The following is a 24,752-nucleotide window of genomic DNA, read 5'->3' as shown; positions in this document are numbered from 1 at the left end:
ACGGGACTGCCCACGAAAGGACCGCCGAGAGTAATTTCCTCTCTGGGGGGGCGGGGCGGGTGGGGTGTTGGAGGTTTTTGTGTGATCTGTTGCAGAGACTTGAGTCTAATGCTCTTTCTTGGCCGTTTCCAAGGCCTCATCAATCGCTTTCTCAAAGAGGTTAGCTTCCTCAATAGGCTTATTGATGAGGGGGTTGAGTTTCAGGTTTCAACCCTGAAGTACGCAGCCAAGTGTGTCTTTAGTAGGGTCCCTTGGGCTTGAGACCTGCCTGCTGTTTTAATCACATTCTGGTTCACTTGTCTTTGACTATAATAGAGAAGCTTGGATTTGACAGGTTCTGGAACCTCTTGGAGGCCTTCCTGGAGGAGGTTCCACTGAGCGTCCGCATAACTTGCCAATAGCGTGGTATTTGGTATCCGCGTAGTGTATGCGGCAGCCGAGTTGACTCGTTTGCCTAGAGCATACAGCCTCTTGGATTCCTTGTCCAGAGGTGCCTCCCCTGTGGCAAGGGGTACCCCTGCCCATTTTTGGGTGGTAGTCCCTACCAGGGAGTCTGGGATGGCGTGCCCTCTAAAGTATAGAGGGTCGGAAAGAGACGGCCGAAAATGTTTCCACTCTTGGGTTCACTGCCCAGGTTTGAGCTGGTGATACCAAGGAGGGAGCCAACCTTCTCTTGATGGAATTAAGGAGGGGAATGGCTTGGCTAGATGGAAGTTTTTCCCTTAAGGATATCCTCTACAAAATCCAGCTGCCTTTTTCAACAGAGTTGAAGGCCATTTGGTCATCTACAGGTGCGGCCTGACGAGCCAGGGTGGAAGGAGGGGAATCCAGACACAAAACATCAGTGTCCTGATCTTGATGTGGCAGTGTCCATGGGTCTGTTCACTCCAGCTGGGTTTCTTCCCAATTGTCTTTGACACCCTGCTATTCCTCTTCATAATTCTGTAGAAATGAAGCTTCTTCATTGTAAATGTCGCAATAGGTGTCCATGTGGACAATGTCTTCATGCTGGACTGGGACAGAAGGCTTGTCTTCCTGATAATGAGAAGAAAATTGAGGGTTAGGCTCTTCACGAGCCCTTGTTCGGGGATGTATGATCAGAAAAACTGATAATTCTCTTCAGCCGATCCATACACCCTTCGACTTCCTCTCTAGTCCATTTGGAGGACCCAGACAGACCTACGGGAGGAAAACTTTCGTCTTCTGCCCTACGGCGCCGAAAAGAGTCTTAGGGTGTCGGAAAGAGGCTCTTGGATATCTTCATAAGTATCGTGGGATTCGGGGCCCCAAACCGCATCCGAAGATTTTCCCCCGGCTTGCCCCATGATTTTAGGCTGAACCGGGATAAGACCCACCGCCGCCGTAATCCTCTCGATGCAGTTTTCGATAATCGCTCCAAAAGTCTATCGGTAGGTGTATTACCTTCCGTGGCGTTAGAGAGCCTAGCAGCTGGTTTTTCGACTGGAGGCCTAGTTGTAGCTTTCAGGCCTACCGCGGCCTTCGGGACCGTCTGAATTCCGCGCTTCGATGTGTGAAGTTTTTGGAGTAGCGCCCTTACTTGTTTTAGATTGCCCAGTCGCAAGACTGATGCAGGGAAGGCTTTGGATCTGCGCGATCCAAGGAAACAGACTACATTTTTCGACGGCCCTGTTGGCGCTCACCTTTTTCGACGAGGATGCTGAAACCGGTGTAGGGGTGTTAGGGAGAATTCTCATAAATGGCTGATTTCCCTTACCTAATGAGTCCCTCAGCAGCTTGGCTGGATTTCTAGGGTTTATTTTTTTCACCTGCTAAGAGTGTGAGCCTTTTTCCCACTCTTACATGTGTTTTGCTGTGTGTGTTTTTATCATTTGTGTGATCTTGGGCTCTGGAGCCTCACCTACACCTTGAGCATCATTTTTGTGTGTGTGATAGCACTTTCAGTGCAGTGACACAGGGTTGTCTTTTAGACTTCCCACTGACTCATTTTTCTGGGACTGACTACTGTCTCCCAGAAACATGTTAAGTTGCCATTAACTTTATGCAGTCTTTTAATCACTGACCCAGTACAACCCATCTTACATGGAGTATTGGAAAGGGTTAATTCTTATCCCTTTTTGTCCGTTTCTCTTGGAGCACTCGCTCCATTTTCATCAAGACTTGGCTGGTGGCAGTGATAGCTACCCTATTTTTTCTACCGTGGTCATCTTATATAATCATGGTATTGTTTTAGGCTATATTAGCCTCGAACATAAATCCGCTTGACCAAATATATTTTATTTCGGCTCCGGCTGGGTTTATGCGCCATTTCTTTTTGTTAAAGTCTCTCGTGTTTTACTCTGCGTGCCAAACCAGGTTTGGTCCCTTTGTTCACCGTCTTTTTGCGGGCTTCTGCACAGAAGCCCTCCTTAAGGTGCCTGAAAGTCTGGGTAGGCAGGATGTGAGGGAGGGGTCTTAGGACCCCTGCCATGGGTTCCCTTGGTAACACAAGTCGCACTCCTGTTTAATGGGCTGGGTGACTGTCCTTGCCAGGACAACCACCCTGCTGTGTGATTGACAGCTAGGCTGCATGAATGGGGGGAAACTGCATAAAAAGCAGGTCTCTGGGACTGGAAAGGCAGAGTCGCCACTGGAACGAAAGAACCAATGAGGAGCTGACCGAGAGGACCCCTACAACGACTGAACCGCGTGGTGAAGCCCTGCTGCAGGTCCGAATCTTCAGAAATCTGACGACAAAGAAGATCCTCCAGGAAACTTCTTCCCTTGAGCTGATGGGACCAACCAGTTTGCTCAAACTTCAAGCCAGGACGCCCCTCCTCTCGTCGAATTTGCTGTACAGAGCTACAGTGGGCCAGAAGGCCAGGAAGGTTGGACCCTGCTTGAGTTTTAAGGACCGCACCTTTTATTTGCTGCTTTGCTCTGCTGGTGGTTTCTTCCCTGGGTAGTGCAGGACCCTCCAGTCTTCCTACTTCTGGTCAGTCCGACAGTCGCTTCAGGAACCGTGCACCTGCAGGAACTTCCAGGAACATCCGCCTCAGCTGCAGCTTCCTCTCCGTTTTAAGGTAAGGCGCAAATCCGGTTGTTCGTTTCTTTCAGCCGCGGTGAAAGTGTTTGAAATCTTTCTCCAACCCGGGGCTTGTCCTTCTCTACTCTTTGAGCTAACTTTGCTGCCAACCAACCTAGCCCGGAATCCGTGGCACGAACTTTACCGCCAACCACCCTGAACCGTGTGATCTTGAGCAAAAGGCTTTTGACCCATTGACTTTGGCCCTAAGCCTTTTCTACCTGATCCTACCACTGTAGTTCCTCTTGCTTAATTGCCCCGAGTACTTACCTGTTGGTGTGGTTCAATTTCTATTAACTTTGTTTTTCCCTCCCTTTTAAATTGCTAGAGTGCCATTTTGCTCCCACTTATAAATGTATATTTTTTTTACTTGACAACCTTGTGTCAGTGTTTGCCTGAATCATAGTAATTGCTGTTTTTTGTGTAACTATTTAATGCTGCTCACTTACTCTTGAGATAAGTCTGGCTGTTCAGCCATCGCTACCACTTTAACTGTGTAGTACAGGCTTGTACCAAAGGTTAATTTGTACTGTCACTTGTGGTCTTAATTGTGTGTGTGGTGTTCCCAAAGGGTACTGCATATAATTCTGCCTAACAAGGGGTTGTATGTTTAGTGTGATACGTTTGTACGCCCTTGTCGCCGGGTGTTGTCCCTGAAGAAAGACCAGAGTCAGGCCTTAAAGAATCGGGGATGTGCGTGGCGAATGTCCGCCTTGAGGTATATAACATCAACAGATGTTTAGCCATCTGAGGTGCCCCCATCACTCTCAGCGGGTGTGGCGGTGGGGGAAGAGGGGTTCCACTCGCGACATACTGTACACAGCCCACCACTTAGACAACTCTCCTTAAGGGACTTAGGCCAAAGGAGTTTGCAGGCCGCACAGCTTTTCGTCGTGATCTAAGGGGAGACAGGCGTTGCACGTCCTGTGTTCGTCCTTACCAGGATATCCAACCCTACACTTCGGGCAGAACCTAAAAGGAGTCCTTTCCATAGCCAAAGGGGAAGATGACCAGACCAAAAGGTTAAAGAGGGTAAATGAGGAAAGACATACCGAATATATGGCCACCCCGACCACACTCTCCACGTGGTCTGGCCGACCTTTACAGTAGGGAAAGTCCGGCCGCCAGATCTTAGGTGCCGAAATCCACCGCCGTAGACTAATCCCCTGCAGTCTTCGTCGAAGATGTTCTTGTAACCGAAGTGACTTAACGGGGAATAACCGACAAGTCGGTATAAGATAACAAAGGTCCCTTCTGTAAGAGCTCCACTATACGACGACCAGTTATCTGGCCGGAAAAAAACAATTTGAGGGACCTCGACACGTGATGGAGTTTGGGTACATTGCACGTCACGATAGGGATAGTGTTAAAGACACGCCTATGCCAACGTCCCCTTTTGGTCCCCAAAAGAAAAGATGCAATACTCTGCGGTTACCACTGGATGTCAGACTGCACAGCATGTGATTCTAAGCAGATTAACAAGCATTAGAAACACTGTTTCGAGACAGTTTTACCCTTATGTAATGGTCCAAAGGCCTCAAACAGCTGAGACGCGAGCCTGAATGAACTTTTTCTATCCAAGCAAAACTATATGGCTCTCTTCAGGTCCAGAGAGTGTAGGGCTACCTCTGCTTGCGACGATTGTGTTGGGAAGAAAGCTGGTAGAATATTATTTAAATTTGGAATTCTGTGGATACTTTAGTGTGGATATCTTCATTATTTTTTCCTTATTAAAACAGATACGTTTCCCACACCACAAGCACTTTCAGCTCTGAAATTCTACGTAAATAAGCGACGGCTACAAGAAACACCACCTTCCAGGAGACATACTTATGTGTGTTGCAGTGAGGACTAGGGTCATCTGGCATGACTATTTGCCAAATTCAGCGACGTCAGGAGCCACGCTGCGAGTGTGATCCTGGGTCGTGATGTAATCTGTTCACTAGAAAAGGGGAGGAGGCATAAAACTGATAAATCAGCCAACAATGGTGCCTGGACTGGCAGCAGCACTGGCAACTGTGCCAGAGTTGGTATTCGCAACAGCACTGGGGTTGGAGCAGGTAATGGGATAGGCTCCTCTAAATGCTTCCAACTCCATGGTAAATTATTCTGCAGACTCATAAAATGTGGGGGAAATGCCCCTGCTCAAACTCAGTCCATGGGATGTTCAAAGATCAGATCTGGCATGTGTTCTGAGACCAGAGATGGAGAAATAGTTTGCAGCAAATGTAGTTTGTGTGTTTCTGCCACTTTTCCAGAGTCAGTAGTTTGTGGCATCTGAGGGAAGTGACTTTTTTCCATGCTTTGATGGAGGTCCGCTTTGTGTTTGTTTGCAATGGCAGGGTAATTGCTGCAAACGAAATTCTTAACACTACGGATGGTTCTTTTTTGCTCTGGTCTGCCACAGATAGGCTGACGCTCGTTGATGCTTTTTCTGTTTGCTGTGTTGGTAAATACAGTAGACTGTATAGTCGATGTCTTATTTGAGGATATCTTAGACCCACTGCCACGGGTGTTAGTCGATGAGGACTTCAGCCAGCTTCTGTGGGTGTTTTAGGCCAGTTTGCATGTCAACGATGTAAGTGTGGCTACGGAGGTTTTGTACATCGTCGACAGTCTTCTGCATACTTGTGGATGTGTTCGTTGATGGACCACCCGGCTTCCCTCATCGCTTGGCCTGTAGGCGACTGCCTTGTCATCAAGTATGTTCTTTGACATTAGGGCCTTGAGTTTTAGCTCGTGGAAAGTAGAGCACTGTCCCGTCGTGGACTGCATAGTTTTTTCCTTTGGTGTGTCGACTGTTTTAGTCTTGCTTCCTTTTACCTCCATGGGTTTATGCCATTTTTGAAGGTCGGGTAACCTCTCCTCTGACCTAGCCCTCTTATGAGGGTGAAAGGTTTTTAGGGATGGGGTATTTGCCCTCATTGAGCCATCAGACCAGCCTCCTATGCCTATAATAGAGTTTCTGCACTAAAACCTTGGGCTGTAAAAACACTATTTATGCCCATCCCCCTTGCAGACATTCTTCATCCCACAATTCACACAAGCCTTAAACAGTTTATAGATCTGCTTTCCATCTCAAACATCAATCTATATGCTTAGCTGGCGTTGAAATTTCTAAGGAGACAAGGTGAGGACTCCCATCAGCACAACATGCGGTTAGTATCCGAGTACCTCAAGGGGTGGAGCTAGAAACTAGACGTCCCATTGGCTGGGCTTAATGCACCAGAGAGGGACGGACAAAAAACTTTCTTTTTAAAGTAGTAAGTGTGTAACCAATGATTCCAAGCCTAAAAAAGGTTCAAAGGATGTGAATACATGAAAGATCCAATGCTGGAGAATCGCCCTTTCCGAGCTTCTCCCCGGTTCTTGTTCAAAATTCCTACTTTCCACTTGTTCCTCTGCCCATCACTTACACCTCTCCCTCATTCTGACCCTGGTCCTTTCTAAGCCTGTAACTAGCTCATCCGGTCCCTTTTCCATGGAAATCCGCAACCTGCGATCGTTATCCTCCAGCTCCTTGCACATTGGACAATCTCATCAATTTTTCAAATTTGAGAAATGTTCTGCATATACTGTTTTAGCCCGAATTAATCTCAACTCAGGCTGAATAGAGACTTTGCATTAACTTGATTACTTTACAAGAAAATACTCTCCTACATGAAAATTCATCTGCGGACCTACGATGCAAGCAGCTTCCCAGATCACCTCCTCCCTGGGTTCCTTGTGGATATTAACTGATTAACCTTGGCCCTCTACAGCTTCTCCCTTCTTTCTCTTCTCCATCTCCAGACCATATTCATGCAGCAGCAAGTGGAAGGATCCAAATACACCAGCCTGCAGGAAAGACCAATTTAATTCCATTTCATTGCGCACTCCCTATCCATGTGGCACAGCAGTCCTAGGTCCCTGTGTATGCATGTGCATCAAGTGACTGATTAAGTTCCTTACCTGTAACTCCTGTTCTGCAGCATTGGTTGTGTTCATAGATTCACATGCCGTGAATATTCCCTGTCGTCATGCTGGGAATCCTTAGTTAATTTTTGATTCCTCTTGCCCTAGGCAAGAAACGACAACATTTTGTAGCCCAACACCCTTGTTATGGGTGCTTTAAGTCCTAACCAATGGGACCGCGAGTAACTGTAGACGAGACCCTCTTCCCTTCACAGTCTAACCCCATGAAACCGGAAGTCCCTGATGTGCGAGGGATTTCGCTCCCCCACCACCACCGATGGGGTGGACAGCGGGTGCATGTGAATCTATGAAAGATAATGCTGGAGAACAGCAGTTGCAGGTAAGAAACGTACTCCTTCTCCAGAATTTATCTTTCATAAGTTCACATGCTGTGAACAGATTACGTAGCAGTACACAGGTATAGGAGGTGCCCGACAAAGAAAATAAAAAAACCTATCACCCTACCTTACCACATATCTGAGGATCATACCTGCCTTATAGTACTGCCCTTCCTGTACTCACTTCCATGGCAAGTGGTTGCTCTAGGCAGTAGTGCCTTGTGAATTTATGTGGTACCGTCCAGGTGGCTGGTTGGCAGGTAGGGCTGCTTGCAGGGCCTGGATCTCACCTACTCTTCTTGCAGAGGTGATGGCCACGAGGAAAGCGGACTACCACGACAGAAAATTGAGTAGGGCTGAATGCATAGGTTCGAATAGCGGGGCGGGCCTCCCCCCCAACCCACCTCAGAGGGTTGACCTTCTGCGACCAGCACGAAGTTGCAAAACACTTTCATTTGTGTCCACAGCACTTCAAAGTAGACGCCCTGGCTTTGGCGAGTACTTCCCTGCAGTCCGCCGTAAGCTGGTAGCCACCAAACTTTAATGCTGCAGGAGGCAGGCATTCAGGTTCAGAGATCCTGGGTCATGGTGCAGAATTGCGCCTCCTTCCCTGGCTATTAGATCTGCAACACCCGGCAGCTTGACTGGAGGGGATGCGGACATGCTAAGAAGCTCCAGGTACCAGATCTGCCTTGGCCACGCTGGTGCGACGAGGGTCCTGCACCGGTACCATTTGAGTTGACCGATGACTCGAAGTAGTAGCGGCAACGGAGGGAACGCATACAGAAACAGGCCTTCCCAAGGGAATGAGAATGCGTCCCCCCATGCTCCCCAGTTGGGGGAACCTGCTGGTGGCACTTGGTGTCCTTCCCTGTTGCTAACAGATCGATCTGGGGACTGCCCCATTTGAGGAAAAAGTTGTCCACTTGATCCTGCCGAAGCTCCCACTCGTGGCAAGAGTGCAGCTCTCTGCTGAGACAATCAGCTACAGTGTTCTTCATTCCTGCCAGGTGAACCAGGATGAACATCCCTTGGGCGACGGGACAGTGGCACAAGTCCTGCGCCTCTTTGGAGAGTGCTGGGGATCTGGTGCCCCCCTGCTTTCAGATGTAAAACATTGTGGTGGTATAGTCTGTGAAGACCCTCGTCACTGCCCTTGAGGGACGGTAGAAATGACCCGAGGGCCCAAACCAATGCCTGTAGTTACAGGACGTTGCTGTGTAGCGTCTTCTCTTCCTGCAGCCAGAAACCTCTGGCATGAAGACGTCCGTTGTGGGCTCCCCATCCTTCCAGGGAACCATCCGTTGTGAACATCTCCTGGTACTGGGGCCTCTGAAAATCTGTACCTCCAGCAATGTTAGAGTGCACGCTCCACCACCTTATCGCTTGACGGAACTTCTCGTCTAACGTTATGTCCTGAAGCCTCCAGACCCTGGACCCAATGGGTGTCGAGGAATTCCTGTAGTCGATGCATCCGCTATCTGCAGAGCCGAATCAGGTATATGCATGACATGCCGAGCAGCAACTTGATGGTCCTCAATGTGGCGACCATCAGTGCCAACAGCCGTTGCACCTTGCCCAAAATGGCCACAATCCTCTCCTACAACAAGGATGCCAGGCAGGACACAGCCTGGATCCCAGGAACAGCGCATTCTGCGGTGGAGCCAAGCCAGACTTTGCATAATTCACAGAGAACCCCAGGTCCATCAACAGTCAGACAGTCTTCGCTGTGTGATCGACAATGATCTCCCTTGACTTGGCCCGGATGAGCCAGTCGTCCAGGTAAGGATACACATGAAACTCTTGCAGTCGTAGATGGGCCGCCACTGGAGCCTTGAACTGGTAATGCTTCCCTTGAACGACAAAGCACAGGAACTTGCGATGCCCTTCGTGTATGGGGACGTGGAAGTATGCATCGTCTAGATCCAACGACGACAGAAGGTCTCCCTCCTCCGGCTGGCCGAGCATGTGCTGCAGCGTGACCATCCGGAACTTCTGGGACCTATGTACTTGTGTCGTCGTAGTTTGAGAATGGGCCTCCAGCGCCCGGTCTTCTTTCTTACGATAAAGTACCTTAAGTAAACTCTGGGGCCCCAGAGTCGCTTTGAAACCAGCTCTATCGCCCCTTTTCTTAACATGGCCCGAACTTCCAGCAGCAGCTGAGGGATGTGATTCTATCGGGCCACCAGCGGTATTCGCGGACACTTTCGTAGAAATTCCAAAATGTGGCCGTGGGCGAGAGCGTCCAGCACCCATCGGTCGGTGGAGATGGTCTGACAAGCTTCGCCTGATGCCTTGGCCGGTTCAGTCCTGCTTGGCGGTCGGAGCGCCGCCCTGGGAGTCTTGGCGATGACGGCAGCCACCTCCGAAGGCCTTGGAGCTACCCCTGTTGGCTTCCTGGGTCGAGGAACAGGAGGGTTGGCGGAAAGAGGATGAACCCCCTGCCGAAACCCATCCAAGACCTGCTAGACTTCCCTCCTGAGAAACAAAAAGGACGGCCGGTGTTGCTGCAGGGTGCCCAAGGCACAGGCAGTCTGTCGGTCTTGATAGCCTGGAGGGATTCATCGACAGCCTTCCCGAACAGGTTGTCTGTCGAATGGCATGTCCAGGACCCTCGTCTGGACCACCTGTCTAAGTTGGTGGCCTTGAATCAGGCACAGCGGCGAGGGCAAACCCCTGTTGCCAATCTGGCGGAAACCTGTGTCCGCAATGTCCAGGGCTACATCGTCTTCCAGGAGGATCCCCAAAGCCTTGACCCATTTGTCATCATGGAGGAAATCCAGCTGTGGAGCCATCTTGTACCAAACCTCTCGGTCTCATCTGGCCACGATCACCAAAGCATTGGCCGCCTTGACCATCGCTGCAGAGTACATGTCCTTTCTACCCATGGAATCCAATTTCTTCCCCTCGTTGTCCGGAGATGCAGCTGAAGAAGACGACAAACTGGACGACTTCTTCCTGGCAGCCCCCAAGTCCAGCGATGGCTGACACCACAGACACTTGGGTGCAGACTCAGGCACCCGGTACTTACTTTTCAAGCCGGTCTCTCTTCACTGGGCCTGAGGCGGAGTGCCTCAGCAGAGCCAGCCCTTCATCCCAGATGGCGTCCTAGCACTAGTACAAGAAGCCTTTTTCTCCTCCGGGATGAGCTGGAAAAGCTCTGACGCACTAGTGATCATGGGATGAAAGGACCCCAATTTGTCCGGTGGAGAAGCTCTCTGCGGCGGTGATGCAGGACCTCCCATCCCTGCGTCGTCATCCGTCGTCGTGTCCGTTCCCGTCCCCTTAGGGGGCGGGAGGATAGCAACAGTTGGAATGGAGGTGTAGGATACCTACTCCTATCCTTCGCCAGTGTTTGCCCCGGTGTCAACTGTGGTGCAGCTGGTGGCGCAGTCGGCATCCTCAATCTCTGACACCAGCATGTGGAGGGTCGAGAGGATATCCTGCGACAGGTCTCTAGGGGGTACCTGGGGACAGGGTCACTGGGTCCAGCACCCATGTCATCACCCCTGTTGACAGTGTAGTCGTCGCCTCCCGCAGGCACCTCCCCGCCGTTCCCATAGTCGTCGCCACCACCCTGGATGGTGTGGAAGGAAAGTATCTCCTCCTTGTTGGACAAAGAAACGTCTGTGCCTTGGAGTTTCTTCGCCCCCACCCCCTTCTTAGAGTGCTGAGGGGTCGTATCGGGCTACAGTCCGGCACCCTGTTCCCCGGAGTCTTTCCTACCAGTTGGGCGAAACATCCCTCCTGGGAGGAAGTGCCACTCTGGCTGCCACCGGGGCACCCTGGACTGAGTCAGCACCTTTCGCCTTTGAAAGGGAGGCCACCACCAACTCAATCGAGGACAACGATTTGGCCTGGATCAACTGGGCCATCACAGGAAGGACGGACACCTTGAGTCTCCAGCAGCTTCCATGGGGTAGCTGACTTTTTCTCTTGGATGAAGAGCTAGAGCGGCGGCTGGAGATCGAGGCAGACTGAGGCTACGAACATGCCCAGACTGTCGCAGGACCCATTTGTGCGGCAACCCCAACGGAAGCAGACTTGCGGTGCTTGGCCTCGTTTTGGGACCCCACGGACGGAGCGCCCTCAAAGGACTTCGAAGACTGCTCAGGTTGGCTGGATCCGGAAGAGGCATGCCTGTGAATCACCTGGGGTAAGGGCCCTGGTCTTGACCCACGCCGCCAACCGGACGGGTCGATCCTTCATCATGCACTTGAAGCCACGGCAGATCTCACGATCTTCATGTGTCGAGTGTAGACAATACAGGCACTGGGAATGCTCGTCATCTGTAATAATATTCAGTAAACCGCAGATGGTGCACAGCTTGAGTAGGGAAGCTCTGTCGTCCGCCGACATGATCGGGCGCGGTCTAGGCCTTAAGACTTCTGGAAGCTTCCAAGAAGAACACTCAATGATTTCTGCCCTAGAGGGGTGATTAAAGATGCCAAAAAAATGGTCCCGGTGAATTGGAAGGATAAGCGATGGAGCAGACGGTCTCAATTGAAACAATTTTCCAAACAAAAACACGAAAAAAACTCAGAGCTCAAAGAGCGAAACGCGAGGTCTCCCACCACTTGAATGTGCAGTAAAAATCTGAAGATGGCTGCCAGAGAAGGGGCTTAGGTAGAGGGCAGTCATTGGCTGGGGGCAGTATAAACCATGCTCAGTGACTCAGTGATTGGTTTATAGGAGAAAAACAGTTTAGAAACGAAACCAAACTTTTCTTTTACTGAGGATTCCCAGTCTGACAGGGAATATTCATTAGCATGCATGCCAGACCCCATGCTGGTGAATTACTTTATCTGGATTCACGTCCATCATTAACCTGCAGGCACAAGCATATGACGCTGCACATGCACGGTGTATAACGGGGATTGCATAGTCAAAAACCACAGGCACCGATATGGGGATTCATAGACCGTTTCCGGATTCTTTGCCCCCTTGTCCTTAACCCTTGATACACAGAGGCCCAAAATAAATTCCAAACAATCTTGCAGCTACAATACATAAATGAGCAAACAAATCCAGATTTGTCCTAGGACTACTCCTTTCTCCACCTACCTCGTTCTCTGAATATAAATGAATTCTATGAAAAAAAATTGAAACAGCCCAGGTGCGTGGTCTTTTCCAGCTCAAGACTTTGACCCCCTTGTCCATTCTTGCTTATTCTGCAACTATCTACACAAGATGGTCTTCTCGAATGCTACTGCTGCATATATTATGAGCCTGTGTTCATCAGATGGGACACCCACCCACCGAGCGAGCTTCAAGATCACAAAATATTGTAGGCAGCATTTTACATATGCAAGGTAACAAGGCATTAGGTGCGCACCAAAACACGTAGTTCTGACACTGCAGTTTTTCAACATTAATTAAAAGAAAGCATTTTGAGATTTTCTTTGAGCAAATCGTAACCTCTGTCCTAAGCTTCCAAGCAATACTGCTGGACTCACTGGGATATTTTTTATGAACTCTGAAGGTGCAAGACTTATCTGACTCACCTCACTTTCTTTTGGGGACACTGGGCCTCATTTCAAGGTTTCCAGTGAGGAAGGTTCCTCCCCCTTTGTTTTGGCATCCATGATTTCCTATGGCAGCACCCCATCCCTATGCGGTGTGCTGCCAGGGTGCCGGTCAATGTTTTGGGTGCACTGGGTAGATCATGTATACCAGTGTTGGAGTAGTCATCTTCAGGATGCGTTTTTACCTTTGCAGCACCAGCCATTTTACATGATGTGCTGTGGGGACACTGCACCCCCCTCTTGTCCCACAGAGATTTTTTTATTTCAAGGCATAAAATAGGCACTATTGCATTGCAATTTGCGATGGAATATCACCTATCATGCTTTCATTCACTTGTCAAATTAACGGCAACATGATTTTTAGAGTAAGTGCTAAACTGCAGTACTAGTTGTAAACATGGTGTCTGGAGAATGTGGTGTGTGGATTGCGCAGGTGAGGCAGAGGTGCCTGGGTTGGGACTAGAGATTTTATCAATTCATGGGACCAGCACTGGCGCTGCACGCAAATGTTGCTGCCAGTGGAGCGCATGTGGCAAAGGAGTGCATGGGACAAACGGAAATTTAGTGCACCTGCTGCATCCGTCAAGGGCGCAGTAAATGGGCAGAGTAACAGCAGGCAAATTCCTTCAATGGGTCACCAGCAATGACATGCTCATTTTGTAGCTGCAAAAGTGAGGTCACATCTCATGCTGGGTATGGGTGACGGAGAGGTGGATGAGTCCGGGGTTGTGTGGTATTTTACAGAGCACTTTATTCAAATAAAAGAACAAGTACTTTCAACTGGATGTTCCGCCAATGTATTCCACATCTTTGACATGTAATGTCCACAGCTGTGCACTTCGGAAACTTTTTCGGCAGAGTGTGTCCGGTGTCGGGTCAATGTCCCATCGAAGGCCTCCGTCTAGGGCGACGTCACAGGATGTTATAAATAGGACGCACAGCGCCTGTAGCCTCAGTTTAAGTTTTTTCCCCAGAACGTGGCACCAGAAAAATGCAGGAGGCCATGAGACCGAGCAACCTTAAGAATTCGAAAGCCGGGAGACTCTGGGCATGTTGAAACTTGTCCACCATCTGCACAATGTGATGAGCCCTTACCTTGGGAACACTTCCCCAAGGATGTGTCTAAAACATCCCCAATTTACTGGAGCTGTTGGGAAGGTGTCAGATGAGACTTCTTGAAATTCAGGGAGAAGCCCAGCCAGTGGGAGGGCGCGGCAGGTGACACCGAGATGATCCAACGCCAGCTCGAGAGAGAGTGCCCAGATCAGCCAGTCGTCCAGGTAGGGGTAGACGTGAATCCCCCCCCACCCCTCGCCCGAGGTACGCTGCCACCACCACCATTAGCTTGGTGAAGACCCTCGGGCGGAGGTCAATCCGAACGGCAGGACCTGAAACTGAAAGTGTGAGTCGCCAGCCGCAAACCTCCGGTACTTCCTGTGTGCAGGATGAATCAGCACATGAAAGTAAGCATCCTTGAGGTCCAGAGAGACACCAATACTGAAGTTGAAGGGCCTGGAGGACTTGAGAAAGAGTGGCCATCTTGAACTTGTCCTTCCTGAGAAGTTTGTTCAACCAACGCAAGTCCATGATGGGTCTCAATCCCCTGTCTTTCTTTGGGATCAAAAAAGGGGAATAATATCACTTGTTCCTCTCCGCTAAAGGCACCAGTTCTATAGTGCTTTTCTCCAGCAGGCTCAAGATTTCCTGCGCAAAGAGTGAATCCGGAAGCTTAAAAGAGAATTTGGATTGTTGAGGGCGCAGAGGGAAGGCAGTAGTCGTGGGAAATGGTATCCAGAACCCACGCATCTGAAGTAATGCTGAGGCAGTCTGCCCCCAACCAGCAAACCATGGGACATGGCCTCATGACTGTTTGGAAGCGGCTGCGGCAGTGCCTGAAGGCAGAGAGGCAGCTGCCTGAGCTGCTTTGGCACCACGATTTCCCGGACCACCACTGGTACTTTTTCACTGGCCCCTTTGACTGGCGGCCCCTCTCGTTCTACCAAAGGAGTAGTAACGAAAGGAACTGCTGTCCCCTAGGACAAAAAAGGCAGAGCTTGACGCACCGCGGCGCTTAAAGATTTCGCCACAGCTTTTGAGGTCTGCAACCTCTCCATGCTCTCGTCAGCCTTGCTGCCAAACAAATGTGCGCCATCAAAGGGCATGTTGAGAATATGGGCCTGCACATCCCGGGCAAACCCCGACCTTCTGCAACCATGCAAATCTGCATATAACGGTGCTCTGAGCCATGGATTGGCTAACACTGTCGGCCCTATCCAAACCCGACTGAAGGGATTCAAACATGGCATCCTCGCCGTCCTGCACGAGAGCAAGGCACCCATACCTTTCTTCCCCCTCGGGAAGATGCTCAGCCGCCAAAGAAACAGTTACAGTGTGTGTGAAAACCTTTCCAAGGCACATGTGGAGTTCGCCGATTTCAGGGCCATGCTCCCAGCAGAAAATAACTTCCGGGCCCAACTGTCGAAGCGCTTGTTATCCCTATCCGGAGGGATGGTAGGGTACGCCGCCTGCCCCGAGGTGGCTGTAGCCATCTGAACCACTTGAGTAGATAAATATAACAGAAGGGCGGTATTTCTTGGTCACAGACTTATTAACAGCCGGAAGAGATTCCAGGGACTGCCAAGCAGCTGCCACCCTTTTCTGCAAGGTAAGATGAAATGGCAAAACCGGGTCAGAGGACAGAGCTTGGTCTAAAATGTCCATCAGATCATCCTGCACAAAGTCTTCAGGAGGCCTGTACCAGCCCAGATACTCCGAGACCCTCGCCAAGAGACTCCTGTACGAATACTCTGCATGATCCCCAGGCTCAGGCCTACCAAATTCCACTTCCAGGGAAGTGTCCAATTCACTGGCATCATGGAGGGTCTGTCGCAACTACTCTGTCTCCAGAAAAAAGTGGGTCATCATCAAGGTCACCAGGTTCCTCAACCTCAGACTTTCCTCCTCTTCATAAATATCATCCAGAGGTCTGGGGACAGAAGAGGGCCTGGAGGCCAAAACCACCCTCACAGACTTCGACCTAGCCTTCCTTTGAGGATCCACGATATCCGGGTACTCCAATGGCAAATTGAGAAAAAATCCCTGAATGCGCCGAAGGCTGACATCCAGAGCGTCGACAACCTCGACGTTGCGACGGCCGAACGAATAGATGCTGGCCCCAAGCCCTCAATAGGTTGCTGCGGTCTCACTGGAGACCAGGACCGGAAACTAGAGACACGACTCTTCGAATCCTTGTCCGAATGGGGCCTCGACGGCTCCCGATGAGAGTTGCGTCATATACCCGAGCCCGAAGGCGTGCGAGCCACGGTACGAGACCGATCCTGGCCGGCTTTGTCAGAAGGCACGACCGGACCCATGCCCTGGATTGTTTAAACGGAGTCAAGGACTTCGTAGGGCACGTAGCCTTCCTCAGGGCACCATCCTCTGAGGACAGAGAAGGCGACAGCACTTCCTAGAGTGCCCGGCCGGGCAAGACGAGTGGCAGGAACCACTCCAGGACCAAGCCACCGCAGAGAGTCGCCTCTCGAGTCATCGGTGTAAACCCACTTGGACTTGGAAGTCCGGGATTTAACAGGCTTAGAGCCCCTACCTACCTGGAGCTTCCCCTTTTATTCCTGCAAGGCCTTGGCAGTCAGCGACTGGCATTTCGAGCAGTCTGTCGTGCGACTTGCACAGGCACCACAAACAAATGCGGTGGGGGTTGGTGAGCGACATCTTTGACTTGCAGTCCCGGCAGGTCTTGAAGCCAGACCGCGGAGTCGGAGAGGGTCGAAGAGAAAGACATTGCAATGATGAATAAACGAGGCGCGCCAAGTCTCACGAATTTAACACGTTCACAGAAAAAAACAGAACTGAGGCTACGTGCGCCCTATTTATAACATCCTGTGATGTCGTCCTCGACAGAGGCCTTTGAGGGACATTGACCCGACGCCATCGTCGCAGGACGCCATCTGCCGAAAAAGTTTCCGAAGTGCACAGCTGTGGATATTACATTTCAAAGATGTGGAATACATTGAAGGACACAATCCATTCCAATACTCCAGGCCCTTGACTGGAGTAGAGAGCTCAATGCTCCAAGCTACTGCACTCTCAGCCAAAGATTTTGGGCTCACTAGACACTGTAGCAGTATGTTAGTTTCAGGAAGAGGGTTTTGCAAGTATGAAACAGTTTGTGCGAATCTTGCAAGGTCTTTGTTCATACCATGCTTGGGTATTTAAAATATTAAAAGGCCTTGGTCAATTAGCACAAAAAACATAATTCACTTATGTTGGTTATACAGTTAAAAGAAATCAAAAGCTAATGAAATTTGCGTGGTACATTACATTTTTTTTTAAATTCCAACTCAAAACAAAAACTGCTCCCCAAAAAAGTGAGTGGCACCAAAAAAAGAAAATTCAACAGGAAATACAAAAAACCTATAAACTATAGAAACAAAGCAATATTCCAAATGTAACAAAAAAAAGGATATTTGGATCAACAGTGTTTACATGCATACAAATATTTAACAAAATCAGTATGAGTAAATTTTCAGATACCTCTTGACCAGTCAAAAACAGCAGAAGGTCGCCTGGCTCTTCCTCGCACATGTGAATCTGTATCACTGTTCTGATGGCTGCCTCAAGGTAATCCCTTTCTGGCTCTGGAGTGTAAAAGATCTCCACAGGATGAGTACGACCAGGGATGGTTAAGAGAGGGCAGTTATCAAAATATATCTGAAACTTGCCTGCATCTAAAGTAGCACTCATAACTATAACCTGCAAGAAAGAACATTTTTTAAGTACCAATACAAAGCAATTTTCTCAAATCCAGATGTTACACTCCTGGAGCAATTTATAACATGACAGTTTTGTCTTCAGAAATATATTTATCCACTCAGCCAATTGAGACCAGGCTGCAACTTAAAAATGTTGTGTAAGGACCTGTGAGAATAATTGAAAATAAATTGTCCCTGCACAGGAAAAGCTTTCATTCACGCTCTTGGATTTACTAATTTTCCCACATACAACTTCAAACTCATTCGGGATCTAATTTGCTAAATAAAGGGAAAAAAACTCAATAACCAAGCTAGTTACCTATACCATAAGTACTGAATTGTTTTGGTTCCTCCGAATCTAAACCCAAGAATGCTTTCACACAGATACGCATGTTCCTAAACACGTGTAGGTGCATTTTAAAATCCTCAAAATGTGCACTTGCCACTGGCAAGTGATAACTTGTGTGCATATGGGGAACTCTGGCGGAGAATTACTTTAGGCCTGGCTAGTAGCTTGCAATTTGAAATGTACACCCCTGTCTTTCAATGGACTTGTCCAACTGGGAAGAATGGCTGTATGCTTTTAAAATTGCACGCTCCACACAAATCTGTACTGAAAGAGTATCAGATCGACATTCATGAAAGCTCAAATTTGAGTTAAGCGTTGACCTCAAAACAACCTCTGAAAAGCCAAGAATATTCGTGGATCACTTCGGAAACAGTAAAATATCGCCAATAGCTGCTACAGGGAAGAACGCTTGTTCATGCAATTTTTCCTCACATACTATTTGTTAGGGAGATTTTTCATTTCTATGCCAAATTCCCTTCACCTGTGAGACCTCCAGCACTTTTTGCTGGACTTCTGGATTTTATTGGTCCATCTCCTGAGTGAGTATCCTTTTCCCCCACTCATTCTTTTCCTCAGATTGTGGGAACTTTTTATATCTTCATACTTTACATTGGAGTCATGTTTGCCTCCAAGTGTCTATGGCATCAGTAATTTCATTTTGCAGCACTCAAGACCTTTTGTGAAGTGTTGCTACCATTCATATTTAATTTCATTTTCCTTGTGCGAACACGGGTTCCCATGGGTAGAGGGATACTTTTGATCATTCTAACACTATCTTGTGAGATCAGCACACACCAACTTATGCGGAGTGCTGAGGGGTTACATGGTATTAAATAAACAAACCAGGTTGTTAAGAGTTTTGAGATAGCCTGAATAAAACAAACATTCCAGGGATATCTATTCTATCCTAATCCATAAAAGCATTGCATGTGAACCAATGTTACATGGATGGATTTTCATATGTCAAATGGACCCTAACAGCGTAATATAACAAATGGACACTAACAGCGTAATATAAAGCAAGGGTGCTGCTATGGCCAGCATACTTTTTAAAGAGGCACATTTTTTACATAGCAATAAACAATTCACTGTCTCAAATACTTATGTCTTTCATAAGCTGATACAACTAAAGCGGAACTAAATAGGAACCCTGAAGCACCAAAATGCAGTGGTAGCTCTACAGCTACTCTGGCACACTGACAATATCCTAACAGGCAATCCAGATCCACCAACAAAGTGGAACAGATGAGGGAGATAACTCGCCCCCCACCCCCGCCTTCATACTCACTAAAGACAGTTTGGGAGAAGGAGGCAGCTAGGAACACAGTCAAAATCGTACTGAGTACTGGTGGCAGAGCAGCAACAAGGGCAGAGCGGTGAAACATGCGAGATGGGGCTGCGCAGGGAACAGCAAGGCCCTTTCATTACACGTGAGGTCCCATGTGCGTAGATCGACTAACACCAGCAGTGTGGGGGCCTAGGTGCCGGCTTAACTATCCCTACCCAGCAAAGACTGGTGATCTGCAGAGTAGGAAGCCTTTCCCTCCTGTTTATGTCCAGTCTTGCACGCAGTAAGCAAGCAGAGAATGAGGCCCCGAGGGACAAAAATCACAGGAAGAGGGGAATGAACTATGAGGGCAGAGGATGCAGTGAACCTTATATGGTGATGAGCACGTCCCACTAGGGAAACACTGGGCATCGAGTTCCCACTGCATTTCAGGCAGCAGTGTTGGGGTGCGTGTAAGCGCAAGACAAATTCTGGGATGGGGTGCCTTTACATTGCACTCTGGTGGTAAAGCAGGGTTCCAACTAAAAGGCAAACCAGACCACCTGTATAGTGCCAAGTCTTTCGAGCGAGTGCAAGCTGGTAGCGACTACAATTATTCTGCACAATTACTTCCAAAGAATACACCGCCACTGCAATACTGAAAAATACAGTATAACGTACAGAATCTGTAATAGATCAAATAATTACTTAGGCCAAACATAACAGTACCATCCCACTGTATGGATAAAAACAGTAATGGAGAGTGATGACCAACCCGGCTCTTAAACTACATAGGTTGCCAACTACCTTGTTTTATGCACAACACCAAGCTATGGGATAAGAAGAAAATGGAACTCTAGACCATAAAAACAGCGCCATTATCAGTACTCAATAACACAAACACGCAATTCCTAGACCTCCCACACATAGTATCAACTATCTTACAAAGGGACAATATACATTTATATAGCACGTACAAGAAGCAAAAGTGTAACATTCTTTTTAAGCCAAACCCAAGGGGCCACCAGATATATGGACCTTACACTCCTAGAAAAGAGATGCATAATCAAATAAACAGAGCATTTTCATTAAACAGTGTGATGCAGATATTAAAAATACAAGAAATCAGGGGTCCGTGCTAAAATTCAAGCCTTTTGTAAGAAACTCCATGGACCCAAGTGCATCCTCAAAAAAATGCCAGAGTTGAGTTAAGAGTCGAGCCATGGCTATGGGGAAAACAGTTACGTTTGAGTTGTACCGCACAGAGAAAGAGTGGGAGGGCAGTAAGCGGGTTAAGCAACATCGGGAAGTGCATTAGAAAGGTAGGCTCCAATGGCTTAGGAGGGGAAGGAACAGCAAGCCGGGGGATCAGTAGGTTAGTTTATTAACTGTAAATTAAAGGCTGTAATGAAAATGACATGGTCAAAGACTTGATATTACGTTTTGTAATGTGACTTTACATGTTAAACTGTGAAACAGATTTAAACAAAAAGAGCACACAAAAAACAAGCGTACAGCCATGAACAAACACGCACGCCGAGTTATGGCACCATTTGTGCAAAGCTCTTTTGGGAGCTACGACCACGGACTTTAATGGGGGATAAAATCTGGTAGGAAAGGCAAGACTAATCACTCTTGAAGGCGAGTAGTGTGGCCAAAGAAAACGGGTCGTAGTACACCACACTAATATTCACTAATTAAATTACACATTAAGCAGGTCAAATAAGTTCTTAATTTGCAAAAGGTGTGGGAGCCCCTCTATCGAGAACGAATATGTCTCAAATAGCATGTACTATGTAATTTCGTCCACTCAGGAGGGTCAACAACAACGTTTTAGCTCACTGCACCCTTCAGAGGAGAAAACCATTTGCATATCTGTCTTGTTCCACCCAAAGGGCAGTACAGCATCAAAATGCTAGACAATTCTCTGAATAGTAACATGAGAACAGGGTATTTGGCCCATGATATTTTTCAGTAGAGCGGCTCCCACAACCTTGTTTAATTTGTCAAACTTGGGTTTTCACCATATGTAACCCACAGTAATCCAGACGTGGAACCCTTGCTCGCTGTGCCTTAGAGCCTCAGCTTCACCTCACTGAGGTCCAAAAAGCTGAAGCATGTGTCTGGAGTTACTGATGGTACTCCTGCTTAGAGAAGAATTGCCTAGCATTCGGTGCTGAACACTGTGTGGGTGGGGCCAAAATGATATGTAAATGGTTATTTCTTCTCTGTGAAGGGTGCAGTTAGCTACAACATGGTTGTAGACCCTCCAGAGTGGGAGATATTACCTAGAATAGGGTATTTGGCCCTGTTCGTTCTCAAATGAGGTACCTAACACACAATAACAGTAAATATGAAATGCTCCACCAAATAGGCAGTTCACTGCCTATATGTGGGCCAACAATCCGATTGGCACCCAACATCAATTAACAGGGAAATGGGGGCGGAAACTACAAGCTACTAGCAAGTGGTTGAAGTCTGCTATTGGTCTGCACAATCAAGTACAGTAGCCTAAAGATACAAACAACCTAACTGTTCTGAGTGGCAGCATTGCACCAAATGTGAAGGATGCTTATGGGGGAACAAACTCAGAAAGCACTGGTAAATATGTCACCCATCACCATGGGGAGAGTGCACCTCTGAGGGCAAGTATGTAAAATGAAGCACTCACCCAGCAGGTCTAGTGGTATTTTACAACTTTGTGAGGCTTGTCACTATCACACAAAGCCTTAAAGGGGTGGGAAGAGATGGAAAGCCTTGACTATAGAAACATTACTATCATTATCAGGACCCAAAATGCCACAGATTGTCACAAGATTGCTCATACACTTGAGCACATATTAATATGGACATTACAAATGCACACTACACAGTCGTATAGTTTCTAGGAGGAAGAAACCCGAGTTAGACAAGATCCAACAAAGCCTAGAGAGCTGTCAAAATTAAGTAAACGTTTAGTGTCTCACTACCGAGACCATTAGGTCACAATACACTCCAAGAAACAAAAACACGTGCAACAAGGATAACAAAAGGTAAAATAAATCAGGGGGTAGCAGTTAAAACTCAAGTTTAAGTGGCAAACTCCCAATGAGAAATTAGTCACTTTGGAGGTGTTCTACCCCCAAAGGAGCTGAAAAGGAAGAACCCTATCTGAGGGGGGGAGCCAGAGAAGAACTCCAGGATAAATACAGTGCAAAGTTTAAGACAGTACAGTCTCAGAAGGTAGCACAGCAGAACTTTAGATAATGACAAAATGCAGTTGGAGGTGACCTACAGAACTCCACCTCAAACATTGTGGGCAACTGAGGAAAAGAACCTTGAATAACCTACCAACTCAGGGATCAGAGGTAGGTTACTCATGGTAGCAATTGCCAAAAAGACAGCTCATGAATGGACAAACACCCACCGAGTACAAGACTTCATTCACAGGTCTGTTTGCATGACTCAGTCACTTAAGGACTTGAAATCGTGGAACAATTAGGACACCGAGACCCCCAAAAGAAACTCAAACAGCCTTTACAATATTGGGATACCAGCAAGCAGTGAAAACTGAAGATGGCTCCAGGAAGATGCTGGAACAAGGCAAGCGGATTCCAGTGGCTTGGTGAGCACATTTTATGTTTGCTTAAGTATTTGAGTAGCCCCCCCTTGTCCTTCTAGGACCTGCAGGTGTGCAGCCACAGAAATGTTTTGAAATCTGCTAGATGCCACTTTGGCTCTGGAGAAAAAAATGCAAATATTTGCTCAAGTATGAATATGGAACAAGTTACTTACCTGTAACTGTTGTTCTCCAGCATGGGTCTGGCATGGATTCACATGCTCATGAATATTCCCCGTCGTCAGGCTGGGAATCCTCGGTAAAGAAAAAACCAGTATCAGTTTCGTTTCTGATCTGTCTTTCGTAGTAATAACCAATCACTGGTCTCTGCGTCATACTGACCACAGCCAATGACTGCCCTCTACCTAAGCACCGCCTCTGGCAGCCATCTTCAGATTTGGAAGCACGTGAAGTGGCAGTATGACCCAGTGAAGAGCCGCAGAGGGGTAGGCGGGAGGGTTCGCATGTGAATCCATGCCAGACCCATGCTGGAGAACAACAGTTACAGGTAAGTAACTTGTTCCTTCTCCAGCATGGGGTCTGGCATGGATTCACATGCTCATGAATAAAGAATACATAGCAGTACACACATGCACAACCACGGGAGGTGGCAAAGGCTCAACATTAAGCAGTACATCAAACTCAACATTAAGCATCTTACCTCCTCACCAGGCTCACCTCAGGCGAACAAGTTGCGCAGCACTGCTTGGCCGACCCTGGACTCCTCCCTGGAATCCCGGTCGACGCAGTAGAATTTCGTGAAGGTGTGCGTCAACCTCCACGTAGCAGCCCTGCATATGTCCAGCAGGGGCACACCAGAAAGGAACGCCGTGGTAGCTGCGATCGCTCTGGTGGAATGGGCTCTCGGACGGCCAGGCAGCGGTCGGTTTGCCAACCGATGACAGTACATGATACAGCCGGAGAGCCACCTGGAAATGGAAGCCTTCGTGAGAGCCTTCCCCTGATTGACAGGTCCAAAGTTCACAAAGAGTTGTGACGTCTTCCGAAAACACTTCGTGCGGTCCACGTAGAACTTCAGCGCTCTAGCCACATCCAGCGAGTGCAAAGTCCTCTCAGCCGGCGACAAAGGCGACGGGAAGAACACAGGCAACACCAAGGGTTCGTTGAGATGGAAGTCCGACGGTACCTTGGGCATGAAGGAGGGGTGCGTCCTGAGCACTACCCTCGTGTCGTGAAAAGTCAAGTACGGGGCCTTGCAGGAAAGGGCCTGGATCTCTCCCACCCGTCGTGCGGAGGTGATGGCCACAAGAAACGCTGTTTTCCACGACAGAAACTTCAACGGGGCCGAGTGCAGAGGCTCGAACGGAGGTCCCATGAGCTTGGTCAGCACCACGTTGAGCTCCCACGCCGGGGCCGGAGCCTTCACCGGCGGGAACGATCTGAACAGTCCCTTCATGAACTCTTTCACCAGACGATGAGACCACAAGGACGTCCGGCCCGTGGCTCTGGTGTATCGGGAGATAGCAGCAAGATGAATCTTGATGGACGCGTGTGCCAGTCCAGCTTTGGCCAGCGTCAGCAGGTACGGCAGTACCTGGGGAGCCGTAATCCGTAGAGGGTTAATCTTCTGTGCGTGGCACCAGACAGAGAACCTCTTCCATTTGTGTCCGTAACATTTAAGAGTCGAGGACGCCCTGGCCTTTGCAAGAACCTCTCTGCAGTCGGCCGGTATGTCGTATCCTCCAAACTCTAGCGCTGCAGGAGCCAGGCCTGCAAGTTCAGCGATTTCGGGTCGTGGTGGAGGATGGCGCCTCCTTCCCTGGAGAGTAGATCCGCGTCCACCGGCAGCTTGATTGGCGGGGACGCTGACAAGTCCAGAAGGTCCGGGAACCATATCTGCCTCGGCCACGCAGGTGCGACGAGGATCATCCTGCACCGTGACCTC

General features: G+C 48.6%; 1 protein-coding gene across 2 annotated transcripts in view; it reads right to left on the bottom strand.

Moving 5' to 3' along the window:
- Positions 1-24,752, bottom strand: part of DHX15 (DEAH-box helicase 15) — a 346,647-nt gene that overhangs the window by 210,087 nt on the left and 111,808 nt on the right. For both annotated transcript variants that reach the window (XM_069631877.1, XM_069631876.1), the window contains exon 5: positions 17,415-17,633. In XM_069631877.1, the coding sequence (XP_069487978.1) occupies positions 17,415-17,633 (219 nt within the window). The remainder of the gene's footprint in view (positions 1-17,414; positions 17,634-24,752) is intronic.

The sequence above is a fragment of the Ambystoma mexicanum genome, chromosome 6q (genome assembly GCF_040938575.1).
Source record: "Ambystoma mexicanum isolate Mex_15411 chromosome 6q, UKY_AmexF1_1, whole genome shotgun sequence".
NCBI classification, from domain to species: domain Eukaryota; kingdom Metazoa; phylum Chordata; class Amphibia; order Caudata; family Ambystomatidae; genus Ambystoma; species Ambystoma mexicanum.
The sequence above is the reverse complement of the archived record's forward strand: the minus strand, read 5'-3'. Positions and strand labels throughout refer to the sequence as shown.